This window comes from Capricornis sumatraensis, chromosome 4 (genome assembly GCF_032405125.1).
Source record: "Capricornis sumatraensis isolate serow.1 chromosome 4, serow.2, whole genome shotgun sequence".
NCBI classification, from domain to species: domain Eukaryota; kingdom Metazoa; phylum Chordata; class Mammalia; order Artiodactyla; family Bovidae; genus Capricornis; species Capricornis sumatraensis.
In genome coordinates, this window is record NC_091072.1 from 74,594,288 (window position 1) to 74,620,707 (window position 26,420).

Genomic DNA, 26,420 nt, shown 5'->3' on the forward strand with positions numbered 1-26,420 from the left:
GGGGAAAACAGGCCCAGAATAATTTGCCCTCAAAAAGTATCATTTGCCCTTAGTCAACATGGTATCTTCAATGCCTTCAAGAAACGGCTCCGGAGGGAGTGGGGGGAAGGGAGAAAGAAAACCCAAAAACTGGTGACCTTAGTCAAGATGGGTGCCTTTGGCCTCGCTCTATCAGAATGCGCATGCCCATTCTTGTCCCCGCCCTTCTCCGTTGCCCTGGCGCGTGCGTCGGAGCGTAGGTGGGGGGGCGGGGGGAAACACCGCGGGAGGAATAAATTTCTCTGTGATTGGTTGGTGCAGATTTCAAACCTGGCCTGGCGGCGGGGTGCTGGTCCGCCGTTGGGTGAGACGCGGCGGGAAGTAGAAAGCAGCCCGGGTGGGGTCAGGCGGACCCGACAAGGTGGGTGCTGGGGGTTGCGAGAAGAGGTGTTTCTGGCGCTGGGTTTTTTGGGGGAGGGAGGTGTCCCCGGTGGTGAGCTGTGGCCTCCACGAGGTCGGGGTAGGGGGTGGCCGGCACCTACAGCTCCTCCTCCGCGGCCCTCCTCCGGCCGGGGGCGCGGGCTGCCTGAGTGGGCTTTACTTAGGGAGTGAGGGGTTTCTTTCGTGGCGCCATGTTTTGTGGAAAGCCGGGGGCGTCTTTTTGAGATGGTGACTTCAGCAGGGCAGAAGCTACCCCAAAGAAATGGCTTTCACTTAAAGACAGAAAGTAGGTGGGGTAGCAAGACTTTTTCAAGGGTTCTTTTCGGAGGAACAAAACTTTTTCAAAGGGAAAAGCCCTGGTGTTCTAGAGGCCGAGGCGGCTTGGAGTGGAGCCCCTCTTTCTAGTGGGCTGTGTGAGTCTCGGGAAATGATGACATTTGCCTTTCTCATTAAAATCTCAGCCTTAGAAACACAAGGCCTTACTTTGTCCTTTCACATACATCCCTGTTCATCTCTCAACATAGGGAGTCTATAGGAGGGAGTGTATAGGATTGTGGGCTGGGTGGGAAGATAAGCTTTTTTTTTTTTTTAACAAACGTCATCGTACTCTTTAATGTGGTGGGTGAGCTTTCGAGTTATTGAAAGTGTTTAGAGAATACGCCTTTCCTGTAGGTTAATCATTCAACAGGTATTCAGTGCAAAATTAAGTACAAGACAGTCTTACTTGGCTTTAAATGAGCTTGCAACTTATTTGTGCTAATAGAACTCAGAAAGATAACTGTGGTGAATCTAGTAGGCCTTTACACTTGAGAATACTGTACGTTAGTCCGGCCCTTTTAGAAAATATTTTGGCACCATTTATCAAGAGTCATAAGAGATTTTTTTTACCATCTGATTTGGTACTCCAAGCCTTGGAAATGCATTTTTAAGGAACATGGCCACTTGAAGAAAAACACTTTTCGTAATGATGTTCAGCTTATTCGTTCATTGAATATTTTGTCATCATTTGCCAAATGTCAGGCATTGTTCTAGGCACCAGGAGCTCATCAGTGAACAAAAATCTGTGCCTTCTTGGAAGTTAAACTGTTGGGGAGACAAACAATAAACCAAATAAGTCAGTTAATATGTAAATATGTTAGATGTGGATAAATGCTTTTGAGCAGGAGTTAAAGCAGGAGTTTGGGGGGAAAGATGCAATTTGAAAGAGTGGTTAACAATGGGACAATGTTTTTTTTTAATTGAAGTATAGTTGATTGACAGTGTTGTGTTTCTGGTTTACAGCAAAGTGATTCATGTTCTTTTTCATATTTTTCTCCATTACGGATTTTCTCCATCATGAATTTTTACAGGTCCTGCTATATAGTAGCACTTTGTTGTTTGTCTGTTTTATGTATAGTAGTTTGTATCTGCTAATCCCAACTCCTGATTTATCCCACCTCATTTCGTTTTTGGTTGCCATAAGTTGGTTTTCCATTTCTGTTTCATAAATAAGTTAATTTGTGCTGTGTTTTAGATTCTACATATAAGCAATGTCATATGGTATTTGTCTTTCTCTTTCTGATTTACTTCACTTGGTATGATAATCTCTAGGTCCATCCATGTTGCTGCAAATGGCATCATTTCATTCAGGGCTGAGTAGTAGTCTACTGTGTGTGTGTATATATATATATATATACACATACATATATATATATACACACACGCACATTCCCCTTCTTTACTCATTCATCTGTTGATGGGCATTTAGGTCCTGTCCATGTCTTAGCTGTTGTAAATAGTGCTGCTGTGAACATTGGGGTGCATATATTTTTCAAGCCATTGTTTATTTTCTGGATATATGCCCAGGAGTGGGATTACCAAATTATATAGCAAGTCTGTTTTTAGTTTTTCAGGACCTTCCATACTGTTTTTTCCATAGTGGTTGCTCTAATTTATAATCCTGCCAACAGCGCAGGAAGGTTCCCTTTTCTCCATACCCTCTCTAGCATTTGTTATTTGCACACTTTTAAATTATGGCCATTCTGACTTGTGTGAGGTGGTACCTTATTGTGATTTTGATATGCATTTCTCTAATAATTATTGATGTTGAACATCTTTTTATGTGCTTATCGGCCATCTGTATGAGTAAATGACATTTGAATAAATACCTGAAGAAAGTGAGGGAGTGACCATAAAAGTAGAGGTAAACAGAATTACCTAAATGTTCAAGGAAGAGAACAGTTAAATAAATGTTCATCAACTTCTTGCAACTTAATGGAAATATGGTAGAAAAAAGTAAGACAATATATAAATCTGATTGCAGTTCTATGAAATATGATGCATAATGGGCAAAGATTACTTAGGGAGGTGCATATAGTTCAGGGTGGTGAGGTTTTAGTTTCACCATTAAAAAAAGTTACTTTTTTCTGAACAGAGAAAACTAACAGTATGAGGCAGTGTTTTATGTCTGCCAGATGAGTGTTTTAGATAATAAAGAGGTTGTTTTGTACTAAAATGATTACAGAACGTTTTCCATAAGTTGATAATACTTATATTAGACCCTGAAGAATGGAACATTTTGGAATGGAAAGAATTCACAGAAGAAAAAAATAAAAGGAGAACTTAGTATAATGAACTGGTAATGATTTTATGAAAAATAAGAATTTGTCTCATTCTGCTTTTTTTGGGGGGGCCGTACTGCACGGCCTTGTGGGATCCTAGCTCCCCCACCAGGATAGCTGGGCCTTACGCAGTGAAAGTGCAGACAGACCCCTAACTGCTGGACTGCCAGGGAATTCCCTCTTATTCCGTATTTTAGTCTTCATTCATGTTGGACTGAAGATGTTCTGTTCACTCTTTCTGCAGTTGACTTGCTCATGAGAACATTTGGTTTCAAGATATTCCTTCTGTCTGCCAGTTGAATAGAGGCTTTGATATGGTAAAGCAGAAGCTGGACATTTGGGAAAAAGAATTGTTCTGAAAAACTTTCATATGAAAGCATTTTGTAGTATTGAGACAGTCTTAGGGGATGTTTTTCCTTGGCAGCAGAGAACTGATATTGTTAATTTCTTGGGACTCTCCAGATTTAGTAATGTTTGTGAGAATGTTTTTCATCAAAACTCTTTCCTGAAAAACTCATTGCTTTGTCTTACAATATTTAACACTCTTGATGCATCTAAAACCTGATGTATAGGTCTCTTAATAATGTTGTTTGTAGGGGGAGGAAGAAGAGGATAGAGACTTTTCCCAGGATACTCTGCAGTAAGATCTATAATAGTCTGTTATTCTGAAGGATGATGTCTGTTCTCTTGGCTGGGTGATTGAAATTAAATTGGGGACTCAAAGCAATCACATCAAGCTGAGACTCTTTCCTGGTGATGCCAAATTGCTCCCTTAGGGATACTCACAGATTGGGAATCTGTAACATAGTGACTTCTCCACCTCTGGGGCTTTTCATCAATAACAGCTGAAATTCTCTAGCACCTTTTTGTTTAAAGCGCTCCACAAACTGATTTCCTTGCTACACACAAGGATCATTTCAGCTTTCCCAGAAGACAGCCGCCTCTGTAGTGAAAAAGTGACAGCTGTTTTACAGCTGCACAGCAATGCACTACAATATGACTTTGTTTGTGTTTCCTCTCACATTAGTGTATCTCCTAGCTATGAGCTAAATAATGAAGGGGAGAAATAAACAAGTATTCATGAGGGTGAAAATGTGACCCAGCAGGAAAATTAACACCACTTTCAGTTGATACTGAGTAGAATGAGTAAATTTTAACTTGTCAAGATATCAGGGTTAGTACTGATACAGAATGATATTTTTGTCATCTATAAATAATTCCTGAGAGTCACTTCTATAGAACATTAATAAAAATACATAGTTCCCCAGCATATAAAGTGAAGAGGATTATATTTTCTGGTGCTATTTTGGATTGCCCAAAGTAATTCTGTGTTAGAGGAAAAGCTAACTCTTCTCAGATGCTGTGAGGCTCATGTAGAAGAGCTTGTTTAAGAGCCTAGACCATGTCAAATTTTACTGTCTCGTCCCTTTTTGATCTGAAGTCCGGCTGTGGTTTGCTAATCACTATTATAGGATGTAAATAGCAACAATCACAAAAAAATTTATACCCACTCTAATACTCTATAGTCTTATTGTGAGGTTTGCTTTATACAGTATAAAACTTTTATCTCTGTTAATTTGTAGAATTCTGTGAGGCAAATAGGGCAGGTATTTTTGTTCCCATTTATAGATGTGTTTCAGAATTTTAAGTGACTTATCCATGGTTATACAACAGGTAAATAAAAGAACTAAGTTTATCCTAGGGCTTCTATCACCTTTATTTAACTGTTCTCTTTGTTTTCATGTATATTAAACATGTTCAGGTAGAATGGAAATGCTTTTGACAGTTAAATCATGGTGGGGAATGTGTCTGTATTCATTCATGAGTTTGTTCTCTGACTTCAATTTATCAAGTTTTTTTTTTTTTTCAAATACTGAGTCTTTGCAATATAGTAGTGCCAAATGTAAGGTTTCTCCTTTCAAATTTAGAGTCTAGTTGGGACATAGCTGGTGAAGTTAAGATAGAGTACAAGGTGAATGTGCCGCGTGAGCAAAGCAGTTGAGGAAAGATTGGGACCAGAGAGGTCAGTGGAAATGAATGTTAATGGCCTGCAAGTGTTGAGGGGCTGGCTGTAACATGCATGAGAGAAGAATCCGCAAAGTTTGGTGAGTATGTTTGTAGGAAAGGGAGTAACTTAAAGGTGATTCTGAGGTTTGAAACTGAGTGACTGGGAGAATGATAAAAATAAGAAAATCAAAGTTGATGTCAGGAGGAGGAGGACTAGGGTAGGTCAGTGGGTAGAGTAGTTGATAATATATGTGAGGGAAGGTTGTTTTCAAAATCAAGCTCAGCATCCAGATCATCCCGAATTGAGAGCTATAGGATTGAGTCAGTCGGGGGGGAGCTGAGGGCCAGAGAGAGAAATGGGGGGGGGGCTGTCTGTAGCAATGTAATGACTCAAATGGGGTAGTTGGATACGTTCAAACAGCTGTCTCCTAGGTACTAGGCATCTTGTTAGGAGAACAATGTAGATTGAGGTAGTTGTGTGAGATCACAGTTACTATGGTGAGACGTCCCCAAGTAGGTACTCTGTGTCTTTAGTCTTTTCAGGAATCAAGTTGTGTTTTCAAGAACGTACCTCCACACAGTGCTCACTCTAGGGAGTGGTGTACACAAAGAAAATAGTGAAACAAGAATAGAGGAACTTGAGAAAATAAAGAATTTCTCTTAAAGGGGACGGAGAATCAGATTGTTGTCATTTAAGTCGTAAAAGTCCTCTGAATTTTTTTTTAATAACCAGTTTTCAGTATTCTGGTTGCAGTCAGGTTTTCCTTTCCTGCTTGTGTGCTCAGTCGGGTCTGACTGTTTGCGACCCCATGGACTGTAGCCCGCCAGGCTCCTCTGTCCATGGGATTTCCCAGGCTAGAATACTGGTGTGGATTGCTATTTCCTCCTCCAGGGGAATCTTCCCAACCCAGGGATTGAACCTTTTCTGCATTCCTAGTGAAGAAGTTTTTCTGTGTACTGAGCTCACTCTTGTACATTCTCAGATTATACAGATGAGGGAAGAGATGGTAGACACGAATAATACCCCATATTAAAACTGACTACCGACTTTCATTTTTATTGGGAGCCAGAGGAATTCATTTGAATAGGCTACTGAACGCCCCATCCCTGTTTCTGTCTTGTAGCACAGAGATGTATTTGCCTTTTTTTGGTCATATTGTTAAAACCCATGGGCATCTCTGTGACTTCTGCATCTTTTCCTGCCAGTTTTAATACTAGTCTTTTAGTTTTGTTTTTAGTTTAGAGAAAGAGCTTTGTAATAAATTTGTTGGTCTGGTTGCTTAGCAGCTTGCTGTGATTATTATGTAGCTTGGAACAGATACATTGCCATTTGAAAAATCTTGGTTTCCGGCCCTGATTCAGGTATATATTGCATCCAAGCTTAGAATTGAAAGCTTTTTTGCTATTAGAGCAATCATCATACAAGTACAAATGAGTAATTCTGTAGCATTTAATAGAAAATATCTTAATGTTTATATATTTCTTTTTCCCTTGGTTTTCCCTCCCCTTTCTTGCCCTCTTAGCTTATAGTACGATGTTACAAACACTGTAAAGTTACTAATCCTTCGTTAAAGAGCTCTTAAAATTCTATTTAGCTGCATGAAGGAGGACCTGGACTAGAGTGTTCAAGGGATGATTAGGAGAACATAAGAAGAAGCCTTTAATGGTGTTTCGGAGGACATTCAAGTTTCAAATGAAATTTGATTGTTTAATTTCATTTCCTTGATAATTTTCGTAACATCACACTGATGTCTTTCTTTCTCAACTGTTATGAAGATCTTATTTCCTCAAAGTGTTCCCAGTTAAAGTCTATTTGAAACAGAACTGCCTGTAAGGACACCATTTTTAATGTAATATCAGCAAGTCTTTAGGGGGGAAATATGAAGCTTGAAATTCACTATTACAGAACACAGTAGCAAATGATTTTTCCTTTGCCCTTCTAGCTGTGAAGGTGGTGTATTGTCTCCTTGATGCCAGAATGTGGTACAACATAATCCTTTGCCTATACTTAGTATAAATTTATTAGATATAGTCCCTGCATGCAGTCCAGCAGAGAGCCCTGCATTACAGAAATAATTCTTGTGCTGCTGAGCTGGCGATTTCCCCACTTAATCGCTCGTGTGACGTCATCTGTGCCGTTGGTAGGAAATGTGCTGACCATGTCCTGCGTTTTAAAAGGCAGTTGCCACATGGGTACTAGCTAAAAATAAAATTAAAAATAAACCTTTTAAGTTACATTGAAAGTCTTCAAAGTACAGCAGGATTCAAGTGGCAAAAATGTTATATTAATCATTAGGGTCGACTAAGTAGTTGATCACCTAGTGATAAACTGACGTACTTGTCCCTGATTGCTTTCTTCTCAGCTCCAAAGTGATTCAGAGTGGAGGAAAAGAAGTAGGCAGGAAGGGGTGTTATATTCAGGGGACTGAAATGCTTTTGTAATTTTCAAATGAGTCTTAAACGTTCTCACTTTGTTTTTATAATAAGGATTACACAAAACATCAGCTGTTGACTTGAGATTCTCATAGTGGTAGCTTACACATGGATGAGTCCAGATGTTAGTCACTGATCACTGTGCTGGATTGCTACTGAATCTTTTGTCTGAGGGAGATGGCAGGACCCCTAATGTATATTTGATTTCTTGGCAGAAAGATGGATACTACGATGCTGAATATGCGGAATCTGTTTGAGCAGCTTGTACGCCGGGTGGAGATTCTCAGTGAAGGAAATGAACTCCGTAAGTCATTCTGAGCTGGCCTGTGAGAAAAGAAAAAACAGATTTCAGATTTGGGCTTTCTCCATAGCCAAGCAAAATTGTTTTTCATTTTGAGTTACCTAAAAAAAAAAACAATGGTCAGTTATTTGTGATCAAAGCATCATGGACATGGATTCTAAATGGTCACTTTTTTTTTTTCCTGTAGTTATTTTTAAATGGGTTTTACTCAGATTTTTTCGTTATTAAAGTTCTCTTTTTACTAAATTGTTGGCATTAGTTTCCAGTTTCATTTTTGTATAACAAACTGGGCTTTTTTTCATTAGAGGAGTTAGTTGTGTACATTTTTTATCTGAGGTTTTCCCTATGTTCTATAAAACATTTTCAATTGGAAAGGAGAAAAATGACATAATTTCTTTTTGAAGGAAGGACAATCCATCTGCTTTCACCTACTTCATATATTTGATGCTTAGTAATAAAGGTTTGAGGTTGGGTGGAGAGCTAGGGAGGCAAAGGAGGTAGTGATAGAATAGTCTTCCGGGAAGTAGATTAGTGACAAAGAAAGGTGGAGCTGATAGCTCTGACTTAGGTGATCTAAGGGAATTATTCTTTACCAGCTTTTCTTTGTGTTACCATCCTCTCCTATTTCAGATTCTCATGAATACCTAATTCAGTGGGTGTTGCTGCTAAGTCAGTCTCATTGGTATAAAAGTAACGCAAGAACTAGGTCTTAAGAATCTTCATAGCACTTACTGTAGTGTGTTGCTTGTGCCATTCAATGCTTTCTTTAATTTGATTCATGCTTTTAATAGCTTTCATTTACTTACAGCCCTTTCAAAACAATATTCTCTTTTCTCTAGTAACTGTTGCATGACCTTGTCATCTGGTACCGACTCAGTAACCGTGATGGCATACTAATTAGGCTTTTCTTTGAGGTCACATCATCTCAGAAGACAGATTGCTTTGGAGTCCAGTGGGGAAGAGATCTTAAAATTCAGGTTTAGTCAGCCCATATTCAGTGAGAACCTGTCACAACTTCTAGCACATGAAGAGGGAAACGGATGACTAAATGACTCCATGGAAAAAACTAGGGTTTGACTTGAGCCTTCAATTGGATATAGGGTAGGATCCCAACAGACAGAGTTAAAAGAGGTCATTGAGTGTTAAGGGAGACATCTGAGTGGAGGCAGGAGGATGTGGGATGTGAGGTGAATAAGAGCAAGTGGGGAATGACAATCAGAGCCGTGCTTTTGGAAGGTTACCCTGCCAGAGGTGGCGGCTGCATTAGAGGTAGAGGCTGTGAGGCTGATTAGGTGGTTGCCCTAGCTCAGGAAAGAGGCATTGGGGAGCCCTAACTGGAGCGATGTTTGTGAGCATGGAAATGGGCAGAAAAGGCTGTGATACTAAGATCTCTAGGAGGAGGCAGCTGATGGCATGTGGGGGCAGAGGGAGGAATTTGAGGTTTGGAGTCTCGGTAACTAGTGCTGGCTTTTAACTGTTATTTCTGTCTGTGAGATAGGAATTTTGCCACAAGGATTTGGAGATAAATGAGATACTAAGTTGTGAAAATAAATACCTATGGAAAAAATATGCTGTAAAAATACAAGATATTTATTCTTACAGGAACCTTTATAAGTAAATTTCTGTCTTTCCTTAATTTCTGTTACAAAGTAGAGGTACATTTTGTACCCTCTCTGAATCCCTAACTTGGTATGTTGGCTTTTGAGGAACTAAAATGACTTAATGTCTTCTAGACTCTAGAATCTCGTTTACTGCAACCACTCTAGTCTGTTATCGTCTTAGAGCCTAGGAATTCTTCCCATGCCTGATTGTCCCCTGACTCCTTACTCTTGCTTTTCATCATAGTAACTTCATTCCTTTTTTTTTTGTATAGCAATATCTTAGTCATGTATGCAAATGCTCTGGTTTTGGTCTAATATAAACAAATATTTAATCATTTGTATTAAAATAGGAATGCCTTCCTTTAAATGAACTGATACTTTATTTGGTTTCAGTTCCGTTGTCCAATTCAGTTAGGTCTGTAATATATGCCATTTAACAATGAATGGGAATTAAACCCCAAATAAGACTTTTCAAGAGTATCCTAAAGAACAAGCTAAGCAGCAAATTAGGTCAAGTGAAAAATCTTTTCATTCTTAAATTGTTTTTCAATTCAGGAAATAGTTGAGTGTGTAGGCAGCACTGTATTTAGAAACACTGACCACAGTGTAGAACTAGAAAGCTTTTAAACTATGGAAAGTGTGTTTCCTGTTCTTTACTTTTGCAAAAGGGAAGTGTTACATACATTGAAAAATATGCAAACGATAAGTTCCTTGCTTGGTGAATCGTGAGAGTAAATGTGACTAAGAACCAGCTCTTGTTTTTAAACTTTTTCTTTGTGAATCTATAATTTTGAAATATTTAAAGTTGCAAAAGGATATATTGTTTTCTTTTTCAGTTAAGGAGAAAAAAGCCCCTTAGTAATGGGTTCTAAACTGTTAACTAAACCAGTATATCATTTACAACTATTTGAATTATAATAATATATTTTACTTTTTGAGATCCTTGATATTTGTATTATGTAAGATAACTAGGTCATAATATCCTATTTTGCTAGACTCTTGTTTACTAAAAACCTGTTTCCTTGTGTGTCAGAATCAGTTTCTCTAGATTGAACTGTTATCCTAATTTGTAAGTTTGAAATTTGGTCAAATAATTAAAATTCCTTTAAAAAAGCACTATATTATTTCTATGCTCTTATGTTAAATTTGAACAGGAAGGGCTCCCTTATTACCAGAGAATCTGCTAGCTTTGTGTGAATTTGGCCTAGTTTCCACTGTAAACTGGGTTAATTTGACCACCAGCAGATGTACACCTCGGAAAGTTCCTCCACGATGCTGGTGGAGTGATGGCTTAGAGATACATTGAGGTTAACTAGAATAGTAAGGCATTGTAGCGGAGAAGGCAGTGGCACCCCACTCCAGTACTTTTGCCTGGAAAATGCCGTGGACGGAGGAGCCTGGTAGGCTGCAGTCCATGGGGTTGCTGAGAGTTGGACACGACTCAGTGACTTCACTTTCACTTTTCACTTTCATGCATTGGAGAAGGAAATGGCAACCCACTCCAGTGTTCTTGCCTGGAGAATGCCAGGGACGGGGGAGCCTGGTGGGCTGCCGTCTATGGGGTTGCACAGAGTCGGACACGACTGAAGTGACTTAGCAGCAGCAGCAGCAAGGCATTGTAGAATTGTCTTTGCAGTAGTCTTTGCAGGTGATAAGAATGGATGCCACCAGGGTTGTCATGCTTTGAGGTGCTGCCTTGGAAGTGATGCTTCCTTTGCAGACATTTGAAGAGTCCACATTCCTCTTATCAGTGAGTCATCTAAAGCTAGTATGGTCTTCTCTTCCTGTGTCTTTCCACCTGGAATGTTTACATACCCTTCAGGGCTGTGTTAAACAGCAAAAGCAAATTGGCTCTTTACTTTCAAATCAATATTTGTATAATTATAGAGCTGAATGCAATTGCGGCCTAGACATCTGTAATATTAATCTACATCTACTGGAGCATATTACAGCAGTTACATTTGAATGTGCTGTTTAACACCTCTTTGGTGCAGCAACATGTGACTCTAAAGGAGGCTGCTTTTGTTTTATGGCCTAACTGTCCTGGTGCATGACAGCTGCCCCAAAGGTATCCTTTGATTGCCTTCTGTTCAGATGCCTTCACTGTTGGTGTTATATCTGGAGCCAGGTGACTAATGAGTTACTTATTCCATAGCAGATGCCACTGGCTAAGCCAAAAGTAAGTGGCCTATTGGAATAGGAGTTGCTCCTCACAAAACTCTTGACCAGAGTGATGAACATATATCCAGGATCTGCTCCTGGTTATTTTCAGCTGGATTTGCCCATAGTTCAGCCGGTCCCTTAATTATGCATTTGGAGTAAAACTAACTGGAGGACTCATATATTACAGCATTTATACTCTGTTTGGTGCTTGAATTATTAAACTTTCCCCCTTTTCTTAGAATTTATCCAGTTGGCAAAGGACTTTGAAGATTTTCGTAAAAAGTGGCAGAGAACAGACCACGAGCTGGGCAAATACAAGGATCTTTTGATGAAAGCAGAGACTGAGCGTAGTGCTCTGGATGTTAAACTGAAACATGCGCGCAATCAGGTGGATGTAGAGATCAAACGGAGACAGCGAGCTGAGGCTGACTGTGAGAAGCTGGTGTGTATTGATTTTCTGCTAGCACTGTGACGGTGGGGGTGCCCAGTTTCTTCTTCATTAAAGAATTAGAAGCAGTTTTCCCATGATTGGAGCTGAAATTGTAACTAGAAATACTATTTTTCATAAGTTGAAATTTAAATTTAAAAAATTTTTTTCTACTTTAGATCTTAAACATTTACTTAATATGCAGATTTCAAATGAGAACTTCAAGAATTAGGAGGAAAGGCAGGGAAATCCTAGCATATTTGATCTGTTTCTTATTGTTGATTATAAATGCTACCTAGAACATCCTCATGTAAGATAGTAATGGCTAGTACTTTGTCATTGATATAAGCAGGACAATTCTTAAGTCTTCTTTGCGGCTCTTAATTTAGGATAAAAGGGCTAGCTATGTTCAACCAGTATGAGCACTGGGACATAGAGCACTGTCATTCTGATGTACCAGGGTGGGTCATGGTACAAAGGAAGCCCTTCCTAGGAGGGACTAATCCATCTTGGTATACTGTTAGGCGCCGCAGCAGGCTCAAATCATCTGGTTCCAGTGCATCACAGCTTTGTATCCATTTTAATGCATTTTGCTCCACCATTTAGAAAGGTGGGTGGCTGCTTTGATCTGTAGAAGCCAATAATTGTCCTGATAAGATGACACTAACGTGTTTTTGCTCTGTGAAATCTATTTTGGGACTCTGATTTTGCAGTCCTCTCTTCTCTTGAATTAGCGGTTTGATCCAAAAGTCTTGTAGCAGAAACCTCACTATTCTAGATAGAGTTCATTTTACCAGTCAGGAATCAGAGACGCAATCTGGGCTTGATGTGAATTAATATGCTATTGGTGTAGCAGCCTTCCTGGAGGCTCATTTGCATAATGCTGTATTTTAATGTCTCCTGGTCTGCCTGGCCCATAAATTTAAGGTGACGCTTTCTCCCCTGGTTAGTTAGAACGTTTTACTCTGCTTTGGTCTGTAGGAAAGACAGATTCAGCTGATTCGAGAGATGCTCATGTGTGATACATCTGGCAGCATCCAACTAAGTGAAGAGCAAAAATCAGCTCTGGCTTTTCTCAACAGAGGCCACCCATCCAGTGGCAACGCTGGGAACAAAAGGTGGGGGAACTGCATCTGTTACCTGATCACAGGAACACAGCTCTCAGACGTTCTTGCTGTCTAAACTCTTAGATATACTGCTTTTGGAATGTGTGCTAAATAAAACAGTAAAAGACTTTGGAGGAAGGCTGGGTGGGAAATAAAGGTGCAGGGGCTTCCCGTTTTATTTTTTTATCTTAGGTTTTTTCATTAAGGGTAAAATTTGACGTTGGTGCACAATTGCACCAACATCAATAATCCTGCCCATTGCTAAGAAACCTAAAGGTGGAAGTGGCAGTTCAGCAGTACTTGCAGTGTTGGCTCTCTAGAGAGCTCTCGTAGTTCTGGTTAAGAAAGACCCTCTGTGAGCCAAGACCAGACGATAGTTTTGGTTCTACTGCACCACTATTTAAAATAGTCTCAGCCAAGCTTTGAATTAACACCCCCAATACAATACGTAGGGAAAGGTCAGCACTCTTTGAGCTATTTATTTTGTTGTCTGGTTGTTTTATGGGAATCTTTATAACTAAGAAGATCTACGGGCTTAATTTCTTAGAAAGCTAATGCTGAGTAATGCTCTCTCTTGTAGAAAACAACCACAGTTGGGATTAAACTGAACTTCACTCTTCTGCCTTGTGACTTTTTAGCAGCCTGTAGTATAGACTCAGCAGGAAATAGCACCTATACCCCGACTGTAACCTTCAACTGCTGTTATGAGACCTTTGCTGAAATAGCAACTGTCCTGCATGTGTGCTCGTGTGTGCACACACACACATACACATAGTCCCCCTTGAAAACTGTAAAAAGCAGCCACCACAGCTAGGGGTTGAGCTTGTAGTTATTTCCACAGGGAAGATGCTGCTGTGAGATTGCTGAAGTTACCTGACCAGTGTGACTTTTTCCGGTGTTGGTGGATTTTACTTTCCACAGTCTTGTTTCTAACTACTATTTCACTCATCTAGACTGTCAACCATTGATGAATCTGGTTCCATTTTATCCGATATCAGCTTTGACAAGACCGATGAATCCCTGGTAATGAACACTTGATTTCTGATAATTATCTATTTTTCTTAACCCTGCTCCGTCAGGAATCTCTCTTCTGTCCTCTCTTCTGAAATTCCCTTGTTACTATTTTATTAGTTGATATGTTATAGATAATGACTAGCTTTTAAAAATATAAATACACACAAGCCTGAAAGAAATTGGCTTATATATTTAGCCTTTGAAAGTGAGAATATGGAATTTAGGATTTGGCATGAGGTTAAATTTATTTAATGAATCTGTGAGCTGCCTATACTAATTGGTTATTATATCTTGACTTTTTAAAACCCCAGCTAGGGGGAAAAAAAAATTATCAAGACTCTATCCAGGCAGGCTTTATTTGCTGCTCTTGGCTAGAGTAGATGTGTGCCTTATTTCTAAATTAAATTAGTTCTTGAGGAAAACTTAGTCATACTTCACAATTAGAAGGAAACCAGTGCCTTGGAACTTTAGCCCAAAGGCTGATGAAAGTTTCCAGGCACTAGATAATACCTTGATGAGCCAGTGGTTCACCTGTCTGAGCCCTTTGTTGCCCTGCTGTTGTGGGGCAGCACCCTTCTTGTAATGTACGGTGGTGTTTCTGCATAAAAGGTCATACCCTGATAATTCAGTCTTTGTTCCAGAGACTTGCAGCTTATGGTTTGTGTAGCTTTCCTCTTTGACTGGTGGAAAGCTAGCAAACAAAACAATAAGTCAGGAAGTTATTGATAGTTGGTCATTTGATGATAGCAAAACAAATGACAACTGCTTGTTACATAGACTGAGTTTTCTGTCCAAATTCAGAGTTTGACTAGGGCAGTAATTGCTCTTTTGTAAATATTAATATTAGGTGTCGCCTTTTGGGAATAAGGAATGACACAGTTTGGGATTTGTAATAAAACTAGAATATATTTCTAGCTGATTTTAGAGCTAGACCTCTGGTGTAATATCTGTTGTAACTGAAGCTGAGTCAACCAGTAGCTAAATTACTTGACCATAAATTGGAAAGGTTAAATTTATTTAGCTAAGCTATAATATATACAACTGTTTAGGGGTTTTGTGTTTTCAGAGACTATCAGGGTCAGGAGGTCATAGGTAGCTACTAAAGATGAATGCAAATGGTTGAAGTGAGTGAAGTAAAACTAGACCACAGTGAAAGACAAATGAATACTTTTTTAGGGCCCAAGGAGGAAGGATGATTGAGAGATGTGAATTCTAAACTAGAACTTTTAAAGTGGCTACCTTGTATAGAACATCAGATTAGATGGTAGCAGTCCCTTATGAGCAAGGATCACATCTGAACCATTAGTATAGTGCCCACCATTCTGTGAGTTCTAAAACTAATTACAAAAATAATCAGAAACAAAGGACCAGGTACTGAAGATAATCACGACAGAAGTTGATTCTTTAACCTTTTCTTGCCTCTGTGGTATTGATTCCTGATTCTATTATAATAGCTTCAATTTTGGAAAGAAGGCATGTTCACTTACCACAGCACTATGGCTATAACATTTGAGAATTGTGAGTTAGATACTCAGACTCAGGAGGTTTTTAAAATTTTCTGTAAATGTATTTGCATAGGATTTAGGGGAGGCCTAACCAAAGAAGGAAATTAATACAGTATAATTGTCAACAGGATTGGGATTCTTCTTTGGTAAAGACTTTGAAACTGAAGAAGAGAGAAAAGAGGGTATGTATGGTTTTGTTTACTTTTGGGTTTGTGTGTGTATGTCTGTTTTTACTTAGTAGCAATAAAAGAGTTTCCTCCGAAATGTTGCCATTGTGCTACATTCCTGACATGTTGCTCTAGCTGGTGTTAAACACATATTACAAGTGAATCCCTGTTGGGGGCGGGGGCAGTATTGATGTTCCCTGAGGTAGTAATTGCCTGGAAAATCCCATGGACAGAGGAGCCCGGAAGGCTGCAGTCTAAGGGGTCACTAAGAGTCGGACACGGCTGAGCGACTTCACTTTCGCTTTTCGCTTTCATGCATTGGAGAAGGAAATGGCAACCCACTCCTGTGTTCTTGCCTGGAGAATCCCAGGGGCGGGGGAGCCTGGTGGGCTGCCATCTATGGTGTCGCACAGAGTTGGACACAACTGAAGTGACTTAGCAGCAGCAGCAGCAGAGGTGGTAAACTCAGGACAGAATCCTGTCTTGCCTGTTTCACCATTCTGAGCTGATTTAAGTTCATTCATGGAGAGGAAAAGGATCTATTTAAGTTTGTTTTGAGATGTCATATGAATTTTTATGCAGAACTTTTGTGCTCTAATAGAAGTTTCAGATGAAATGTGTGTATAATGGGATATACAGAGATCTACCTGTGCTTGTTTAGGGTCCTTAATATGTTTCTAGGACTTCATGTTCTTAGATAGGATTACACAGGATTACACTCTACTTTTTCTGGTGCTGCCATCTAAATTTTTCCAAAGCTTGCTTGTTCTTCTAGGGCACTCAGGGCCTTTTTGTGGAAATAGGCTGTGAGAGAGAGCACATTGTTTGTTATTTCCTGCAGCCCTGGTACCTAGGACTTGCATCCAAGTTGTCTAATGGAATAATTTTATTTTTTGTGCTTCAGATCTCCTATCTGACACTAAAGTTCTTGGTTTTTGCCCCATTTCTAGCGTTCGAATAGCCGACAGTTCGTGGATGGTCCACCTGGACCTGTAAAGAAAACGCGTTCCATTGGCTCCGCTGCAGACCAAGTAAGAATAACTAGGCTGAGAGAATTGTGGTCTTGAACATAACAAAGTATAGTGGCCCCAAGCATAAAAAATCCCAAGTCAACATTGCAGTGTTATTTCGAAAGAGCTGTTTGGTGAAAATTTTTCTCTGTACTAGGATCCTTATCCATCTGAATAGAATAGTAAACAACATCAGCTTCATGTTTGTTCTCAGTTGCTTGCATGTATACCCCTGTGACCTGTATTTTTATTTGAAAGTATTAGATTTCAACTTCAAGAGTATTTGGGGCTGGGGGCTTAAGTCCTTACTAAGACTCAGGAATTTTTTAACTACACCAAACCACCCATAGTAGAAGGGAAATTAGATTTATCCTTCCCTCATTACTGCCTTTGTTTCAGGGAAATGAATCCATAGTTGCTAAAACTACAGTGACTGTTCCCAATGATGGCGGGCCCATCGAGGCTGTGTCCACTATTGAGACCGTGCCATACTGGACCCGGAGCCGAAGGAAAACAGGTCTGCTGGGTTTGTGGCTGAATTGCCTATGTAAAAACAACTGGTAAAATCCGGGGAGAACTGGTTTCTTAGAACCGTCATGAGGCAGGGGCTGGATGTTTTAGGCAGTTCACTTTACTGCTTCTTACTGGGGGACAGAGCTCTGTTTTGTCATGCCCTGCTTTGGCTTGCTAGCCTGACCTACACCGCTGGTGTGTAACTTGTCTCTCTGGAAACTGTTGCATAGTTCACTTCTGGGTGTATAGACTCCTGGTCATCTACTAGTTACATTGTGTATTTGGCCGTGTCGGGTCTTTGCTGCCGCGCTCAGGATCTTTGTTGTGGCGTGCACGTTTCTTTGGTTGTGGCTCACAGGCTATTTAGTTCCCCTGTAGCATGTGGGATGTTTCCCAACATGGAAGACATGTTTCCTTTCCATGTCCCCTGGCACTGGAAGGCAGATTCTTAATCACTGGACTGCCAGGGAAGTCCCTACTGGTTATATTAGAATTGGGGTTAAAATTCAGACAGGAGAATTACCTGGCGGTCCAGTGGTTAGGACTTCTCACTCTGACTGCCAAGGACCCTGGGATCAGTCCCTGGTTGAGGAGCTAAGTCTCATGAACCACAGGGTGCGGCAAAAAAAATTCAGAAGGAACAAAATATCTAAGACACAAAGCTTGGAGTTGTCTGTTTTCTAGGTACTTTACAGCCTTGGAACAGTGACTCCACATTGAGCAGTAGGCAGCCAGAGCCAAAAACTGAAACAGACGGCTCCAGCACTCCGCAGAGCAATGGGGGGATGCGCCTGCACGACTTCGTCTCTAAGACGGTAAAGCTGGGGCTGCTGCTGCTTTGGGACACATCTAATTTTTTAATGGTGGGCGTAATATTTGCTAATCACAAATTTAAATATTTAGTGTTACAAAGTTAAATGTCAAATTTCCTTCCTCCTCATCCCCCTCTCCAGGGTTAGAGAGGGTATCTTTCCATTCTGTGAGTGATAGTAAAAGAAAGCAACTTTTCAGAAGCAGTGTTTGCTTTATCATGATATGTATTTACAGTTCATGCTTGAATATGGCACGCCTTAACTTTGTCCCATTTGATTTCTGGTAAAAATCCAAGCAAACTGACAGGGGCACAGAGGCCTTAACTGACTTGTTTGAGCCACAGGACAGTAAGTAGCAGAGTTTAACATAGAGGTTTTCTGACTCCTTGCCAGCAGTTTCTTTCCACTAGTGTATGGTGATCCCTTTGCAAATTACTTAGCCTCTTTTTGCTTGTTTCCTTATCTTAAAAAAAAAAAAAACCTATAGGATTATTGTGAGAATTACACAAGTAAAAAATATGTGTAAAGGGATGAGAAAGCTGTTGGGCACATGCTAAGTGCTTAATAAATGTTGATTGATGATAAATTTTCTAATTCATACCATTCCCTGTTTCATCCTCAGGTTATTAAACCCGAATCTTGTGTACCATGTGGAAAGCGAATAAAATTTGGCAAGCTGTCTCTGAAGTGTCGAGACTGTCGTGTGGTCTCTCATCCAGAATGTCGGGACCGCTGTCCGCTTCCCTGTATTCCTACCCTGACAGGGACACCTGTCAAGATTGGAGAAGTATGTACATGACCTGTGGGAGCCCTCACTGTGTTATGACTTTGTTAGCTTTTAAAAAGCCTCTGTGCTCAGACGCTTCAGTCTGTCCAACCCCTTGTGACCCCATGGACCGTAGTCTGCCAGGCTCCTCTGTCTGTGGGGATTCTCTAGGGAAGAAGACTGGAGTGGGTTGCCATACCCCCCTCCAGGGGATCTTCCCAGCCTAGTGATAGACCCTGTGTCGTGGTGAATTCTTTACCTCTGAGCCACCAGAGAAGCCCTTTAAAAGCTTATGGTCATTTTTTTCAAAAATTATTGATGCCATGTACATTTCCTCCCTCAAATAGTGAATAGAAATTATAAAATGTTAACTTGAAGAATCCTGTTTGGGTTTGTCTGTCTGATTAGTAGCTTTTCTAAACCAAATTCTTCTTCCTTTTCTTCCCCTCCCTTCCCCTTCCTCTTTCCCTCCCTTTCCTTATTTTCTTCCTTTTTCCTTCTCCCTTCCCTCCTTTCACTTCCTATTCTTCTCTTCCTTCCCATCCCCATCCCATCTACTTTTGTAAAATTTCAAACATATACAAAAGTAGAGAGATGAGTGTAACTAACCCTGGTTCTTATCATTCAGCTTTCATGATCCCTGACTCATGTCCAGTCTTGATTTGTTAATACCTCCATCTTCTCCTGACCCTGTTCAGTGAATTATTTTGAAGCAAATCTCAGCCATGATATAATTTCATCTTTGAATATTCTTTCTCTTATGTTAGAGATATTCCATACTAGGCTGTTAAGATTAGATTCATTTCTAAAATTTGATTCAATTCATTAAGAAATTATTATTAGAAGCAACATTAGCAAGAATCAAAACAAAATGATTGAGCTGCTACTCAGCCTCCAGCAAATCAAATATTACTTTTCTTTAATCTTTTTTTTTTTCTTTTAATGCATGATTCCCATTTAATCTTTATTTTTTTTCTGGTCGTTCTGGGTTTTTGTTGCTACTCGAGGGCTTTCTCTAGTTGACAGTGAGTGGGCCTACTCTTTGTTGTGGTACACGGGCTTCTTTCGTCGTGGAGCACAGACTTTAAGCCCGTAAGTCTCAGCAGTTGTGGCGCGTGGGCCTTGTTGCTCTGTGGCATGTGGAATCTTCCCAGACCAGGGATCAAACCCATGTCCCCTGCACTGGAGGTGGATTCTTATCCACTGTACTACTAGGGAAGACCTTTAATCTTAAGAGTTTTTATCCATGCATGTAGTTTTTTTTTACAGATTTTCTGTACTATAGAGCCACGGAGTTCTCTCCTACAGATCAGTGTGTGTCATAGTCAACTGAGTTGTATTAAATAATTTTTCTTACTAAGAGTAATTACAGGATAGAACAGATTTTTTAGAGTAATAACTTAGTTTATATTACACTCCACACCTGTAATCTCATTATTGCTTTCTTTCTGATGCCCTGGACTGTAAGAGGAGCAGGGGTGGAGTTGTAGCCAGTGATCTTATTACTTGTTCATGCGAGAGTGTGGTACATGTGACCATAAATCAGTCCTGGTGTAGAGGTAGGAAGAATAATTGAGCGGCTCTAGTCTTATTTATGCTTTGGGAAGAGGAATTTTAAAGCAGGCATGGTGTCCCAGCCTCAGTATTAGTCTGGGGATGGCTCTTCCCGTTGGTCTTCATCTGCTAGTCTAAGTGGTATAAATAATAACTTTAAACTCGCCTTTTTCAGGGAATGCTGGCAGATTATGTGTCCCAGACTTCTCCAATGATACCGTCAATTGTTGTCCACTGTGTAAATGAGATTGAGCAAAGAGGACTGACTGAGGTAAGAGTCCACCCTTGGAGAGGGTGAGTTTGTTATTTGCATCAGTAATTAAGAGGTTTTTAACTGAAAGTGTCATCTTGATAACAGACAGGCCTGTATCGGATCTCAGGCTGTGACCGGACAGTAAAAGAGCTAAAAGAGAAATTCCTCAGAGTGAAAACTGTACCCCTCCTCAGCAAAGTGGATGACATCCATGCTATCTGTAGCCTCCTGAAAGACTTCCTTCGAAACCTCAAAGAACCCCTTCTGACCTTTCGGCTAAACAAGGCCTTTATGGATGCAGCAGGTGGGGCAGATCTTAATGCTTAAATGTGAGCCCATGGGGGCAGGAGGTTCGGCGCTTCTGTTTCCTGTTTTGTCCCTTGCTGGGTGCAGTGCCTGAAGTACAGTGCTCAGATACTTTGATGGATGCATAACTCTTCCGTCTTCCCTGTGCTCTTCTGTCTGAACTGTATAGGGTCCTAACAGGTTTTTTGGTCGTACTTCCTGTTGTGTTTTTGGTCAAGCTCTAGGTTATCCTTTTGAGCTTGGAGCCACCCTTGGTTTCTTCACCTCGTGCCCTACATTTAATCCATTGGCGCATCTCATTAGCAGAAGCCTTGTAAACATGCCTTAGATTTAAAATGTGTCATTCCTATTGCTGTCTTGACCTCTCTTACCCTGGAGTGCTGAAGACCCTACTGCTTTTCCTATTTCTACTCTTGCCTTCTACAGTATAACCTTCACACAGTAGCTAGAATGGTCCTTTCAGAATTTAAATTGGACGATATCCCTTCTTTCCTCAGTATCTCCCAGAAGCCTCTCATAAGTCTCAGAATAAAATCCACAGTGCTTAACAGGCCCCAAAGACCCACATGATTTTGCCCTGGTTATGTCTCCAATATCATTTCCATCAACACGTCTTCCTTCCTTCTTACTTTTCCAGTTACACTGAAATTCTTGCAATTCTTAGACCATAACGGAGCTTACTCCCAACTCAATTAGAGGCCATCATACTTGTTGTCTCAACCTGGAGTGACATTTGCAGGATTTGCTCCTTTGTTTCTTTCAGGTTTCTTGTTGGATAGCTTGTCCACAGAAGCACCTGACCAGCTGGTCAGAAAGAACAGCTCCCATTACTTAGTTTTCTTGCCTGCCTTATTATTATATGTATCACTGCCTAATAGGTATTTGCTTTCTGATTGGCTCCTCCAGTAGCATGGGGCAAGGGCTTTTGTTTAGTTCTGCTTGATGCTGCTTGCTTAGAACAGTGCCTGGCACCTGGTAGGCTCTTAACATGTTTTGTGAGCAAGTACCTTCTTGATAGTTGTAAACTGCAGTTACACGTTTGCCTTCCTGGAAACATGAGTTTCCAGCTGCTCTCCCTAACTGCAAGAGTTGTTTTTTTTTTAAGTTCTGATTTCTAATATTGAGCTGTTGGCCAGAATCCTACTTGTTAATGAAACTAGAGACTGATGCAGTCATGAACCTAATCAGAAGTTTCAGAAGCTTACTGTATAGATGAGACTTTGTGGTCGATAGCTTGAAAAGCTCTTGTCAAGGGAAAGACGTCTAGGCCTCTTGGTGCTTTCTTTCCATTTACAGAAATCACAGATGACGATAACAGCATAGCAGCCACGTACCAGGCTGTTGGTGAGCTGCCCCAGGCCAACAGAGACACACTAGCTTTCCTCATGATTCACTTGCAGAGGTGAGGAGAGCAGAGATTTGTCTCTGTGAGTCTGGGAATTTGCCACACGGAAGAGAATGGGGGTTGGATGTTAGGGAAGAACGTGAAGGGTGAATTATTGTCCTGTAGATCTTATATTTTGGTCTACTTTTAAGCAGAAGGACAAGTCTTCTAATTTAATGCTCTTTTACATAGAGTGGCTCAGAGCCCAAACACTAAAATGGATGTTGCCAATCTGGCCAAAATTTTTGGCCCTACAATAGTTGCCCATGCTGTACCCAATCCAGATCCAGTGATAATGTTACAGGACATCAAGCGTCAGCCCAAGGTAAGCAGGCATGTTATGTTACGTGAACTCATACAACAGAACAGGACAGATTGGTGAGAAGTAAGCCCTGAGTGCTGACAGTTTGCGAACATGTTTGGTGGCTTTTAGGTGGTAGAACGCCTGCTGTCACTACCCCTGGAATACTGGAGTCAGTTCATGATGGTAGAACAAGAAAACATTGACCCCATGCATGTCATTGAAAACTCAAATGCCTTCTCAACACCACAGACCCCAGATGTTAAAGGTAAGGCCGAAGGCACGCTTCTTAAAGGGCCTGACTCCCTCTCTGGTTTTTGGCTGGGTGCCCTCTCCTTCCCTTTGCTAGAGCCATTTGAAATACATATTCTTTAGTAAATTAAAATGTTTTTGAGAATTCTAACATTAAAGAAAAAGCTATACAGTTCTGCCATCCTAACTTTGTTTTTACTTTTCCATGTTCTTTCTTTACCCATATGAATATTTTTATAAATATAGATATAATAATTTAGATATAATTAGTACTTATTTCATTTAGCATTTTGTGAGAACTTTCTCTGTTACTGTATGATCTTATTTATCATTTTTATGGTTGTAAACTATAATTTACTTAAATATGCTATATTTGGCACTGATTTTATTTTTCAGTTTTTCATAATTACATATACTGATGGCATCAACATATGTATAGACCTTTTTATTTTTCCTAATGGTAAATTCCTTGGAGTGGGAATTACTGAATTGAAATAAAGGTTTTAAACATTTCTGTTTCTTGATATGCTTTACCAACTTGATTTCTTAAAGGCTTTTGCCAATTTGTATTGCCACCAAAAGTGTATGAGACTGGTTTCATTCCAACTTCACTGGCATCGGAGACCTGTTCTTTTATTATTGCAAGTTGCTTTTTAAGGAAGTATATTGTTTTTTTCTAGTACAGGAAAAATCAAATAGATGGTAGATTTGTGAAGTTTGGAGTTTGAGAATGGCTTAAGTCAGAAAACGAATATTAGCTACTCATTGATCATTGCCTGCATAGTTCAAAAAATATACTGGTGTGTTATAAAATGATGACAAAAATGACCCCCGGGACTTTGCTAGGTCTCTAAACTTAGCTCTTAAGTGTCTAACAGGATTTGTAGCTTAATACTAGTTGCCTTACGAGAATGCTTTCTTCCCCGCCCCACCTCCTTTAAAAATATGTTTTACCTTTGATTGAAGTGAGTTTACTGGGGCCTGTGACCACTCCTGAGCATCAGCTCCTCAAGACTCCTTCATCCAGTTCCCTGTCGCAGAGAGTCCGCTCCACCCTCACCAAGAACACTCCCAGGTATGTAGAATTCGTTGCCTCAGGAAATAGGAAATGGTCACTTCCTTGGACATTTTCCCATCATGCTGAAGCTTATTGAAAGAAAAATTAAATTAGATCTTAGCCAGCAGCTCGACATTAAAAGCTGTAAGGATACCCTTTTTGAAAGGGTCTGGGGTCGCCAAGAGTTGGACAGAACTGAGCGACTTCACTTTCACTTTTCACTTTCATACATTGGAGAAGGAAATGGCAGCCCACTCCAGTGTTCTTGCTTGGAGAATCCCAGGGACAGGGGAGCCTGGTGGGCTGCCGTCTATGGGGTCACACAGAGTCGGACATGACTGAAGTGACTTAGCAGTAGTAGCAAAGGTCTTTAGCGGAGAAGGCAGTGCACCCCACTCCAGTACTCTTGCCTGGAAAATCCCGTGGTCGGAGGAGCCTGGTGGGCTGCAGTCCATGGGGTTGCGAAGAGTCGGACGCGACTGAGCGAATTCACTTTTACTTTTCACTTTCATGCATTAGAGAAGGAAATGGCAACCCACTTCAGTGTTCTTGCCTGAAAAATCCCAGGGACGGGGGAGCCTGGTGGGCTGATGTCTATGGGATCGCACAGAGTCAGACACGACTGAAGTGACTTAGCACAGCAGCAGCAGCAGCAAAGGTCTTTAGTATTTCCCCTCCCTCATCCCAGGTGATAGAGAGCGGCTTACAAAGTAGTTGCTGAGGGTTTCCTACTTTAGTTGATTGTCAAGTAATGTTATAGTTGTTTATTTATCATTTTTTATAGAGTACTTTTCCAGTTCATTTTCTTTTTCTTTAGATTTGGGAGCAAAAGCAAGTCTGCCACCAACCTAGGACGACAAGGCAACTTTTTTGCTTCTCCAATGCTCAAGTGAAGTCGTGCCTCCTGTTACTTGACAGCATTGACTGCCTGTGAGGAAGAGTGCACCTGGACTCTCTACTCTGCAGCCGCGTTACTGCTTTTAGCATTCTCCAGGCTTTTAATCAAGTTTAATTGTGCATGGGGGTTTTATGAAAACTATATATATCTCTTTCTCCTTCTCCTCAAGTAATGTAATATCAACACTTTGTGCTGTCTTTGGGAGCTCTTAGATGGGAGATCTTTACAGGGGTATGAAATTCACTGTGATTCTTTTGCAGGCTGGGAGGTACATCCCTTTGGCTTAAAGCCAGATTCCCTCATGTAATGACATTTCTCTGATGTAATTTCCGTGAGACTAGTGGTAGAAGGCCCTGCCTCTTTGGTAAGACTGACTTGTCTTGAGGTGGGAAATGGGGGGGGGGCAGGGTAAAGAAAGGTTTGGGCAGAGAATTTAGGATGGCTCCTTCAAGAACTTGGAAATTCCCCTTCCCCCGTTAGGAGCTGAGCTGTAACAATGGAGCCTGCATAGAACTGGGATATGGGGAGGACTGAACTAGTAATGGGAGTGTGCTTGGCTTTAATTTGGTTTGATTAGGTTTAATAGTGTTAAGTGGCACAACCTTGTAAAAGTTATACTACAATTTATATTTATTTCTAATGGGCCTCTGTTGGGACATTGGGTTTGGTTGGGGTCAAAGCTAGTTTATTCTTAAGTTGAATTCATTCTGATGCTTAACACCCCCCACCACCCCTTGTCCATTGGAGCTCTACTTCTAAAGGTCAGTGTACCGTCTGTTTAACACCCAACTAACAAGAGTAGGCTGTAAGGGAAGATTGTCAATATTTTGAGTGGCAAGAAAAGCCACAGTCATTTTGTCTTTGCACTTTGGATGCTGAAATCTTCCTATGGAGCATAGCCACATCTAGATAAATATGAGCTTTTTCTTCTGTTAGAATTGTTTACAAAGCCTATCAAAATGATTCCTTCTATAGAATGTTTCTGACCCATAGTGGCCTGTAAAACAGACATTTGGAATAATATTTGGAAAAAAGTAAATAGTTTTTTCAGAATGAATGTGAGATTGATTTTCTTGTCTGGAAGATAACCTTCAGTGCCTTTTTAAAGAAAATATATTTCCCCGAAAGTGTCCTGTCATTCACTGCTCCCCTCCGCCCTCCCCACCTCCCAGCTTCCCCACCACCAGGAGCTTGTTTCTTTGTTTCAGTCTCCTTCATTGTCCAAACTGAAGTCCTGGATTTGTCCTGACTCTTAACCCCTTATTTGAAGAAACTATTTTAAACAAAACCCAAACTTTCTAAACAAGTCTTTAAGGATGAGGATGGTGCAGGGAAAAGAAAGAAAGAAAAACACAAACGACTGTCTGGCTGACTGCCTAGAATACCCATCACTGCTGGAAGTGCCTCTGGAGTGAGCTGGGATGATTAACGGAGGGCACCTGCACTTGGAACTCTGAAGCTGGTGAACAGAATGTATCTGAGATTGAACGTAAACAGTTGCAAGCTTAATATGTAACTGTGGAGAGAGGAGGCAACCTACTGGCTTTTTTCCCAGGAGGTGGTAGCTCTC

General features: G+C 40.6%; 1 protein-coding gene across 1 annotated transcript; it reads left to right on the forward strand.

Annotated features, from left to right (window-relative positions):
- Window positions 1–364: 364 nt before the first annotated feature.
- On the forward strand, window positions 365–25,822 carry RACGAP1 (Rac GTPase activating protein 1). The gene is made up of 17 exons (XM_068970856.1): window positions 365–400; window positions 7,676–7,764; window positions 11,765–11,967; window positions 12,934–13,070; window positions 14,012–14,081; window positions 15,706–15,759; window positions 16,695–16,775; window positions 17,154–17,271; window positions 17,952–18,082; window positions 18,702–18,866; window positions 20,575–20,670; window positions 20,758–20,956; window positions 22,255–22,360; window positions 22,535–22,667; window positions 22,776–22,911; window positions 23,862–23,970; window positions 24,770–25,822. The coding sequence occupies exons 2-17, from the start codon at window positions 7,680–7,682 to the stop codon at window positions 24,843–24,845; spliced, it is 1,899 nt and encodes a 632-aa protein (XP_068826957.1). The 5' UTR covers window positions 365–400; window positions 7,676–7,679; the 3' UTR covers window positions 24,846–25,822.
- Window positions 25,823–26,420: the final 598 nt, after the last annotated feature.

What these genes read in the sequence shown, in the direction of transcription:
- RACGAP1 (XM_068970856.1), top strand. Translation starts at nt 7,680, where the DNA reads ATGGATACTACGATGCTGAATATGCGGAATCTGTTTGAGCAGCTTGTA. An exon ending in CAGTGAAGGAAATGAACTCC is followed by an intron (nt 7,765 to 11,764) that starts GTAAGTCATTCT and finishes CCCTTTTCTTAG; the next exon opens with AATTTATCCAGTTGGCAAAG. An exon ending in AGGCTGACTGTGAGAAGCTG is followed by an intron (nt 11,968 to 12,933) that starts GTGTGTATTGAT and finishes TTTGGTCTGTAG; the next exon opens with GAAAGACAGATTCAGCTGAT.